Source organism: Crocuta crocuta, unplaced genomic scaffold (assembly GCF_008692635.1).
Source record: "Crocuta crocuta isolate KB4526 unplaced genomic scaffold, BGI_CrCroc_1.0 scaffold45, whole genome shotgun sequence".
Classification (NCBI taxonomy): domain Eukaryota; kingdom Metazoa; phylum Chordata; class Mammalia; order Carnivora; family Hyaenidae; genus Crocuta; species Crocuta crocuta.
This window is the reverse complement of record NW_027530544.1, coordinates 4,811,033-4,821,597: the sequence shown is the minus strand read 5'-3', so window position 1 is coordinate 4,821,597 and position 10,565 is coordinate 4,811,033. Positions and strand designations below refer to the sequence as shown.

The 10,565-nt window shown below is 48.9% G+C and overlaps 1 protein-coding gene across 4 annotated transcripts in view; it reads left to right on the top strand.

Annotated features, from left to right (window-relative positions):
* Window positions 1–7,709, top strand: part of ZDHHC19 (zDHHC palmitoyltransferase 19) — an 11,039-nt gene extending 3,330 nt beyond the window's left edge. For all 4 annotated transcript variants that reach the window (XM_077767679.1, XM_077767677.1, XM_077767676.1 and 1 more), the window contains 3 exons: window positions 6,208–6,293; window positions 6,633–6,831; window positions 7,488–7,709. In XM_077767679.1, coding sequence (XP_077623805.1) covers window positions 6,208–6,293; window positions 6,633–6,831; window positions 7,488–7,571 — 369 coding nt within the window. In that variant the 3' untranslated portion in view covers window positions 7,572–7,709. The remainder of the gene's footprint in view (window positions 1–6,207; window positions 6,294–6,632; window positions 6,832–7,487) is intronic.
* Window positions 7,710–10,565: the final 2,856 nt, after the last annotated feature.

Genomic DNA, 10,565 nt, shown 5'->3' with positions numbered 1-10,565 from the left:
CAGGTGGCGAATTTAGTCTTGGTTCAGTGGAGACCTGGCAGCTACGATAGGTTGGTTGGTTTGTTTTTAATTGTTGTTGTTTTTACATTAAAATTCACCTTGCTTTGGTGCACAGATATATGAGTTTTGACAAACATACAGTCCTGTCCTGTAACCACCACCACCACCACCACCATAATCAAGATTTACGACAGTTCAGGGGCTCCTGGGTGGCTCAGTCGGTTAAGCGTCCGACTTCGGCTCAGGTCATGATCTCAACGGTTTGTGGGTTCGAGCCCCGCATGGGCTCTGTGCTGACAGTTCGCAGCCTGGAGCCTGTTTCAGATTCTGTGTCTCCCTCTCTCTCTGACCCTCCCCTGCTCACGCTGTCTCTCTCTCTCTCAGAAATAAATAAAACATTTTAAAAAATTAAAAACAAAAACATAACTTAAAAAAAAGATTTACAACAGTTCCATCACACCGCCTTCCCCCCAAAAAATTCCCTCATGGGCCTTCTGTAGCTAGTTTCTCTCCCTGTCCACAGCCTTTGGCAACGGCTGTTCTGCTTTCTATCTCTATAGTTTTTCCTCTTCCAGAAATTCATATAACGGAATCATAACGTTTTGAGTCTGGCTTCTTCCACTTAGCATACTGCATTTGAGATGCATCCATGTTGCTGTCCAGATCAGTAGTTTCTTCCTTACTATTGCCGTGCAGTGTTGCATCATGTGGATACAACACTGCTTGTTTCTCCGTTTGCTGATCGAAGCATTTTCAGGTTGTTTCCGGTTTTTAGCGATTATAAATGAAGCCACTATAAACATTGGTGTACAGGCATGTGAACATACATTTTCATTTCTTTTTGGGTAAATACTTAGGAGTGGTATTGCAGGGTCATACAGTAACTGTACGTTTAACTTTATGAGGTCACCCAATTGTTTCCAAAATGGCTGCATTCCCATTGTGCATTTCCACAGGCAATATGTGAGAATTTCAGTTGCTTTGCGTTATCCCTAGCATTTGGTATTGTCAGTTTTTTGTGTTTTTAAAAAAATTTTTTAATGTTTATTTATTTTTGAGAGAGAGTGCAAGCGGGGAAGGAGAGAGAGCAAGGGAAACCGAATCTGAAGCAGGTTCTGGGCTGGAACCCACAAGTTGTGAGATCATGACCTGAGCTAAAGTCCCATGCTTAACTGACTGAGCCACGCAGGGGCCCCTGGCTTTTTTAATTTTAGCCAGTCTAATAAATGTGAAGTAGTAGCTCATTGTGACTTTAACTGGCATTTTTCTAATGACTAGTGATGTTGAGCATCTTTTCATGTTCTTATTTGTCATCTGTATATCTTTGATTACTTGTTCCAATCTTTTGCCCGTTAAAAAAAATGTGGTGTTTTTGTTTTAAAAAAATTTTTTTTAATGTTTAATTTTGAGAGAGAGAGACAGAGAGAGAGAGAGAGACAGACAGAGACACAGAGTGTGAGTGGAAGAGGGCCAGAGAGAGAGAGGGAGACACAGAATCTGAAGCAGGCTCTAGGCTTTGAGCTGTCAGCACAGAGGGCTTGAACTCACAAACTGTGAGATCATCACCTGAGCAGAGGTCAGACACTCAACCCACTGACCCACCCAGGCGCCCCCCAAAATGTTTTTTTTTGAAATTATTTAGTCCTAAAACTTCTTTATGTGCCCTGGATTCAGATATGTTTTGCAAATGTTTTCTCCCAGTCTGTGTGCCATCTCAATTATTTAACAGTGCTTTCCAAAGATCAGAAGTTTTAATTTCTGACGAAGCACACTATTGTTTTTTTCCCTTTATACACCGTGCTTTTGGTGTTGTAATTAAGAAAGCTTTGCCTAACCCAAGGCCACAAAGATTTTCTCATGTTTTCTTCTGGAAGTTTTATAGTTTTAGATTTTATATTTAGGACTATGACTTATTTTGCATTAAATTTTGTATATGATGCAAGGTATGGGTCAAGATGCATTGTTTTTGCATATGGGCTCTTCCAGCACCATTTGTTGAAAAGACTATCCTCTTGCTTTGAGTTACCTTTGCACATGTGTCGAAAATCAGTTAAATATATATTTGTGGGTATATTTTTGGACTCTATTTTTTTGCTAATACCACACTTTCTGGATTAGTAGGTTTACATTATGTCTTGAAAAATCACACAATGTGAGTTCTCCAACTTTATTCTTTTTTGGAGTTTTTTTGGTTATCCTAGTTCCTTCGATTTTCCACGTAACTTTTGGAATCAGCTTAATTTCCACAAAAACTTTTGCTGAGATTTTTATTTGGATTATATTGAACCTGTAAGTCAGTTTGGAAAATTGACATTTTAACAATATTGAGGTTTTGAACGCCTTTCCATTTACTTCTTCAATTTCTTTTATTAGTGTTTTGTAGTTTTCAGTATATAGATCTTGCATACATTGTGTTAGATCTTTTCTAAGTATTTTGTTTTTTGCGTTATTATAAATGTATTTTTATTTTTTATTTTTTTAATTTTAAAATATTTTTTAATTAATTAATTTGTTTATTTTTAAATTTACATCCAAGTTAGTTAGCATATAGTGCAACAATGATTTCAGGAGTACATTCCTTAATGCCCCTTACCTATTTAGCCCATCCCCCTTCCACACCCCCTCCAGCAGCCCTCTGTTCTCTATATTTAAGAGTCTCTTATATTTTGTCCCCCTCCCTGTTTTTTATATTCTTTTTGCTTCCTTTATTTTTTTTTAAAGGGGGGAGAGGGCAGAGGGAGAGAGAGAGAGAGGGAGAGAGAGAGTCTTAAGCAGGCTCCATGCTCAGTGTAGACCCTGATGTAAGGCTCGATCCCACAAACCTGGGATCATGACCTGAGCTGAAATCAAGAGTCAGATGCTCAACTGATTCAGCCACCCAGGCTCCCCATAAATGTGTTTTCTAATTTCTTTTCTATTTGTTTATTATTATAAGGAAATACAGTGGATTTTTGTTTATTGGTCTTGAATCTTGCAATTTTGCTAGACTCACTTATTCTAATAGCTTTTTGTTGACTATGCATAGAAAATCATGTCATCTGTGAATAAGGACAGTTTCATTTCTTCCTTCCCAACATGTATGGCTTTATTTCTTTTTCTTTTGTTACTATACTGACGTCTTGGATCTCTAGTGCAATGCTGAATAGGAGTGATAAAAGTGAACATCCTTGCCATGAGATTCCTTTAGTAGGACAATGACTTGGCTAAAGGTTGTTGTTGTTGTTGTTTAAATCAGCTCCACCCTCTGTGTGGGGCTTGAACTCATGACCCTGAGATCAAGAGCCACTGAAATCAAAAACCATATGCTCTACCGACTGAGCCAGCCAGGCACCCCAACTGAAGGTTGTTTTAGGAAGATTGTAGTTGGCTACATTGATGAGGGAGGGCTGAGACAACTGACAGGACAGAGGAACCGTATTTGCCCACCACCTCCTGTCCTTACAGTCGCTACTCAACCACTCCCGCCCGCCAGTGACTCCTCTTGCTCATTACCCGGTAGCCCTTACTCAGTACCTTCGGTGGTCTTCATGTCTTCTCTCTCCAGCTTCAGCCCATCATTTCAGCCTCCCTTGGGCAGCACTCCCCTTTCCACATCCCATGGTTCTTCTAGCCCCACATTAGGCCCTTGGCCTGCCCTTGCTCCACTGTTGAGAATAGGGCTCTCCCAATCTGTAATCTCCAGTCTTAAATCTCAATAGGGTCTGCACTCTGTGATTCGCTGCATTCCATGATGAATGTGACTCATTCATTCAGGGCTCTGTCCCCTCACCTGCAGAACCCGTTTCAGGCATTCTTTTTATTTTTAAAATTTTTAATGCTTATTTATTTATTAGAGAGATAGAGATAGAATGTGAGTAGGGAAGGATCAGAGAGAGAGAGGGAGACACAGAGTCTAAAGCAGGCTCCAGGGTCTGAGCACAGAGCCCGATGTGGGGCTTGAACCCACAAACCATGAGATCATGACCTGAGCCGAAGTTGGACGCTTAACCGACTAAGCCACCCAGGCGCCCCTGTTTCAGGCATTCTTTACACACTTCAACTTCATTCCCTTCCTACCTCCATGCCTGAACCACATCTTCTGGGGCCAGTCTGAATTCCATCTGCAGCTTCGTATCAGCAGGGAGATCTTGGATTTGTTACTTAGCCATCTGATGCTTCAGTTTCCCCATCTGTAAAAGGAAGCTGCAAGGGTTAATACATGTAAGACACAGAGAAGAGTGTCCAGTACAAGCAGAAGCCCTATATTTGTTGTTGCTCTTATTGCCATTCCTTCCCATCATCATTTACACGTGTTCACATCTCTCTCATCTGAGTAACAAATCAAACACTCCTTAACATCACGAGCGTCCTCTCCAGCTGTTACCTTCTCCCCTCCAGCAGAGCCGTATTTCTTGAACGAGCTGGCTTTGCTCACCCGTATCATTCTTCACCTTCCTCAGCCTGCTGTGAGCCCTTCCTTGCTGTCACGCTGATGCTGTGTTCTCCAAGGGACCAGTAGGCAGTCCTAAGACATACTCTTTCCAGGCACACAGTATCATGGAAGCTGAATGCCCCGCCATGGCCACTCAGGGCCCTGCTGTCTACTTCCCAGGGCTGCCGCTCCTCTCCCTGCTGCTTGGAGTCTTGGGCCCCTGCTCCTCTTCTTCTGTGCGCTGCCCCGACCGTTCCCCAGCTGCCTGAAAGTTAAGGCGGGCTTTGGTGGTGACGGTGTTTCCTCAGCCCCTAGTGCCGTGCCTAGAACGTTGAGGCCCCCAACTATTTCCGAGTACATGAGTGAACCTGTACACAAAGGAACTGATAATGCTTTGGGAGAGAAGGAGAGAGAGAAATAGAGAAAAGCCGGATGCCCCGATCCCTGAAGAAGGGCAGAAAGCAGAGGCAGCAGGGAGCTGGACGGCAGGAGCTGGGGCAAGAAGGTACCCGCTTTGATTTTTAGCCCCGTGGAGCGTGAGAGCATTTGAGACATGGAATTGGGACAGGAGAACTGGGTCTGGAGCTGGTGAGAGAGGCCAGTCTGGGAACTCCCGAGCTGTTGGATTCCATTTCCATCCGAGAGGCTCTCATGTGGGGAGAGGGAGGTGCTGTCTTTTATTAGCAAGTTCTAATGAGCTCATCAGACAATTCTCATTCCTTTAAGTGTTGAACAGTTGTTCTTGTATACTGTGTATACATCTAATCAATCACAATTTATTTCTCTAAATTTAAAGTTCTAATTGTAAATATAATCAAACTCTTCTAACCATTTAATTAAAATTGCAGATAGAATACCAGATTCCCTTAAATGCTTTAAACTCGTTAAAGTAAGCAGAACTCAAAGCGTCGTGATGGTTGGTGTTGCTTTTTGGCAATGATGGGACATTGTGGAGCCGTCTTGACTTTTCCTCCCGTAGGTGTCAGCTGCCCTGCATAGAGTCCTGACGCCTTTTCATGGAGAATAGTGTTGAAGGTCAAAATCTTCCTGCAGGGAGATTCATGACATGGGACACAGGGGAGTTCATGGTGGGCAGAGGTGCCCCTGGGCCACTTTTGATCATGACAGACATTTTGTAGCTAAGGCTCTAGAAGTCAGAGTGAGAATCTGCTTGTGCTGGGGAGGAGGAGGACGGCGAGGCCGATGGGTAGAGGGAGGGGAAGGGAAGAACTTGGTTAAGAGTGTCCAGGGGAGGACTTGACCTTTGGGCTTGACCTTCACTGCATAGGTGCTCAGGAACTTCGGTTCAGATTCCCAGGGCCAAGTTATTTTGTTAGGGAAATATGATTAGGCTTCATGCAACTGGCCTTCTAGCTAGTGAAATTCAGAGAAGGCACAAGTTTGGAAAAAATGAGAAGTGGGAAAGTAGGGAAGTTGGGGGAGGTATAGAACTGTCTTTGGAGCAGTTTAGCCACAAAAAGAAGATCTGAAAGTATATCTAGAAGGTGTTAGCAGGAGGATGTGGTGTGACCAAAGGAAACAGAGGAGAGGATACTGCAAAAGGGGGTACAGGTGATGGGGAGGATCCCCGAGAGGACAGGAGAGGTGGGTGCAGAGCCAGGGGTTGCTTGGAGAGAGCTACTCAGAGGTGGGTCAGGGGAGGCCTTGGTTCACTGTCTCCACGGAGTCTTGCCATGAGCCTGGGCTGAGCTGACCGTTCAGGGAGAGCCATCAGAGGGTGGGCCGCCAGGTCCTGATGGATCTGAGTTCCTCTTCTGGCCCTCACCTCCCTCCAGTGCCGATACCTGCAGGGATACAACCCCTTCGACCACGGCTGTGCCAGCAACTGGTATTTAACAATTTGTGCACCGCTGGGACCCAAGTGAGTTGGCAGACCAGAGGGGTGGGGTGTGTGTTTGGGGGAAGTGCGGGGGATTAAGTCGGGTCATCACCCCTGATCCCTTAGCCCAGCTCCCAGGCCCTTGTACTCACTGTTCCTCTTTCGGGGTTTCCTTCAGGGCATTGTGAGAGCCTCTGGAACCTCCACTTCATTGCCTTTGTGGATTCGTGCCCTAAGAAATGTGGTAGAGGGGCACTACAGCCTGAATGAGACTGGTCCCAGCTGGCTGCAGGGCCAGGCCGTGGGCTGTGTGCTCCCCAGACTGAGGGGCAGCGGGCCAGGAGGGCCATGACGCCTCCCATCTGTCTTGTTGCTCCCCAGGTACATGGCTGAAGCTGTCTGGCTGCAGAGAATGGCAGGGTCTGACTGGGTGCCTGTGCAGAACGTCCCCATGTGCCCCTCCGTGCTCAGTGCCCCATCCCTCCCAGAGCCTGGGTCTGGCCCCCAGCCCACACCTTCGAGTCTCCACAACCCAGGGAAGGGCCCCCCAAGGAGTGGTGAGGCTGCAGCCCTCCAGGAGGTAAGGAGAGAGAGAGTGTGTTGTGTGTGCACATGTGTACATGCAGGCATGTGTGTACCTATGTGTGTTGGGAGAGGGTTTCTGTGGCTATTACAAGTGTTGGGGGGAACCCCCTCACCCCACATTTGGCTGGCCCTGAGACTTGAGCACTCAGAGCTTGAGGGAGGGGCATCATAGACCTGAGGAGTGCTGGAAGTAAAGTCACAGTCCTCAGAATACACCAGGGGTCCCTGGAGACATAAAGGTAAAAGGCCACACCACTCACTTGCTGGTTGGCCTTGGGCCAGACACTTACCCTTTCTGGGTGTCAGTTTCCTCAGCTACTAGTGACTGAGAACTAGCCCAGTGGTTCATAATTTGGAGGATGGAGTCCTTTATTTAAAGGCAACTTTTACTCTGAAGCCCAACATATGAAACGTGTGGAAGTGGGCCACTAAGAATGAAGTGGGGGGTGGGGGGGTGGGAGGGTGTGTGTGTAATCCACAGCCTCGCCTTCCCCCAGGGCTCCTGCAGTGACATCCTGTGGGGCCAGCCCACTCCTTTTGCTCTCCCTGTGGGGCTGGTGGCTTGGACAGTTCCTTGCTCCCCAAATGGAGGGTCATGAACTGTGGGGCAGGGGCTTGGGGAGAGCCCCCATCCCTACACTCTGTGTTTAGCTCCAGGCAGGCCCAGTGCTGCCCCTGCTGCGAGAGTGCCCCAGACGAGGCTCTGCCCACCTCTCGCCGCTTCACACCCGGTGATGCCAGGAGCCCCTGCATCTGAACCTCATCTCCTGAGCCCTGTGTGGAGGCGTGTCTGTGCCCCACCCTTGCCTACTCCCCTGGTGGGAGTGTCAAGACCCTCTACCAAAGCCCATTAAATACCCTCTGCCTGCCTCCTACAAAGGCCCTGTCTGTCCTACTGGCGAGGGAGCTTGGAGCTGAGGGAGGCTCTGGGGGGCTGGGACGAAGACCCTGGGAAGGAGGAGCCAGGGTCGCATATTGGCTGGCTCTGGGACTTTGGGCAAGACACTAACACTTCTCTCATCCTTAAAATGGGGCAACCATAAGGACCACAATGAGGGCTGGAGATGATCCCAGCCGGTCCAGGGAGGTCAGCCCTGGGAAAGTCCCGGGCTCTGCCTGCCACTCCCCTGTCTGGCTGCAGGGGGCGCCCGCCGCCTGAGAATTGGCCAAGCCAGCCAGGTCCAGCCTCACCAAACTGGAGCCTTCCTGGTGACTTGGAGGCCCTTTTGCTGCCTCATCCCTGGGAGGTGGAGGGGTGAGGGTATTCTCCATTACAGTACAATTCTGCATCCTTCTTGCTAGCTGGTGTCACCTTGGTCACTCCTTCCTGTTGGAGAGTCACATGCTGGTCCTGGTCCTGTCCCTGGGGTGGGTTCCAGACCCTGTGAGTCTGTAGGTCCCTGGGGGATGGGAAGGGGATGGGGAGAGAGGGAACCACCTGAAATTGTGGTTTCTCTAGTGGCCAGTGTGTGACCTTGGGAAGAGAAATGATGGCACCTTTCCCGGAAGGGTGCCAAAGGACAAAATGAGGTGGTTCTGGCCACACATCAGGTGCACAGTAGGCACACAATGAATGCAGCAGTTATATTTATGCTTGTTTTCTCCACCAAACACATAACAGACCACCCAGCATTTCTCCAAGGACCACCTTCTCAGAATTACCTGGGTCCTCAGACCACCAACTCAGAATCTTGGGGAGAGGAAAAGGCAGGAATCTGAATGTGAGTTTTTGTCAAGTGCCCCATGTGCTCCTGCCACCCTGAAGCTTAGAACTGCTACGTTAGGAGGTGAGGATGGGCACTAACCACACAGCTTCCTGGCGCCCTTGTTTCCGGGTGAGATCAGGATGTGGTGAAGGTGGGAGAAAGGGATGTCACCAGAGGACCAGATGAACACCTCAGGGTCCCATGGAGGTGTGTGTGCCTGTGTGTGCACGCTTATGCTTGTGGGGGGACAGGAGCTCATCCTTTGGGGGTGTCAGCCTAGGCTGGAGAGGTGGGTGACCCACAGTGCAGGACATAACTTCAGTTCTCTATATGCTGAGTGCCTCTCGCTGCTGCCCTTCCTTCTTCCTCCTACCTGGAATGTCATGGTGGCTTTGGGCCCTTCTGTATCCAGCCCTGGCTTTACCCATGACTCTGGCCCTGGCTCTCCGGGCCCCCAAACAGTCTTGCTCAACCCCAAGGACTAGAGCTCTTTCTTGTGTCCTTTGCCCTGGTCTCACGGACTCCCCATCCCAAGCGCTCTCAGTGTTCAAGGCTATTCTCAGCTCTCACCTCTGCTTAACCCAGAGTTAACCTTGGGTTCTGGGAGGGGTGCAGAGTACTCACTGGCATACAAAAAGGCTGCTTAGTTTTGGTCTTGTTCTAAATGGCTTCAGTGGCCACATCTAAGTCTTAGGGCCAGCATTTACAAGTACGGCTGAAGCAGTCTCATCTGTCTGGGAAGCCTGCAGTCCAGGGGTGCCTGGTGAGGGGAAGAGGGCATGAGGCCTTTTGAACACCCAACCCCAGGGGTATATGTAGTGTATGTGTTTGTCACCTGTCTGGTGGTTTCAGAGGGCACGGCTCAGCCTAGGCTGCCTGGCAGTGAGGAGAGATGCAGATGGAGTCCTTGGGGGAGGGGGTGCTGAGCCTGGGCCAGAGAAGAAGATCCAGGATCTTGAGCCAAGGCCTGGATAGGGAGATATTCAGGGAACTGGCTGAGTACCCAGGTGGTGCCTGCCTGGAGCCCCAGCTCCACTGGGGCCTGAGAAGGCCAGGCCCCCGGGTCTGGGAGGCCTGGTCCTGCTCTGCCCCATGGCCTGTGTCTCTGCTGCCCTGCCTGGTTCAGAGCCTGGTCATTGAACCAGGGTCAATCCTAACCAGGGTCGCTGCTCCCAGCTGTATAGGAGACTCTCTCCAGCAGGGCTTTCCAAGTCTTTAAAAAAATTTTTTTAATGTTTATTTACTTTTGAGAGAGAGAGAGAGAGAAAGAGAGAGAGAGAGAGAAAGAATGAGATGGGGAGGGGCAGAGAGAGAGGGAGACACAGAATCCGAAGCAGGCTTCAGGCTCTGAGCTGTTAGCCCAGAGCCAGACGCAGGGCTCGAACTCACAAACTGTGGATTATGACCTGAGCCAAAGTCAGATGCTTGACCAACTGAACTACCCAGATACCCCAGGGCCTTCCAAGTCTTAAGCCAGGTGTGAGTTATTTCCCCAAAAGCCTGGGCCTCAGTTTTCCCACTGGGCAAGAACATAACTTTTCTTAGGTTCTCAAAGGCAGCCATGACTCCTTGGCTCCAGGGCATAGATTCTGGGTCTCTCTCGTCCCTCCCAAGCTGAGGTTTTCAGGATTTCTTTAGGAAAGCCCCTTTGATCAGGCTTCTCTGCTCCTCAAAGGGTAAGTGGACCTAGATTGCCCCTTCCTGTGACTCCGCCCACACCCATCCCGAGGCCTTAGACCCACCCTCAGAGGTTCTTTCCTTCCAGACCAAAAGCTTCAGCTGAGCTGCACTCACCTTGCCTCCGTGCCCCTCCCCACTTCTGCTGAACCTGCCTTCGATTCTCAGAGATACCCTTTGGAGCCCTTGGCCCACTGATAAGAGCAGGGGTATTATCCAAGTCCAGTTATAGAGCCAGCTCTCCACGCACACCCAGAAAGCCCTGCCTTGGGCAGAAGCCAAGGAGTTACCTCTCACCCCGTAGGGCTGCCAGGTATCCACGTGTCTGGACCCCACTGAGGTCCCA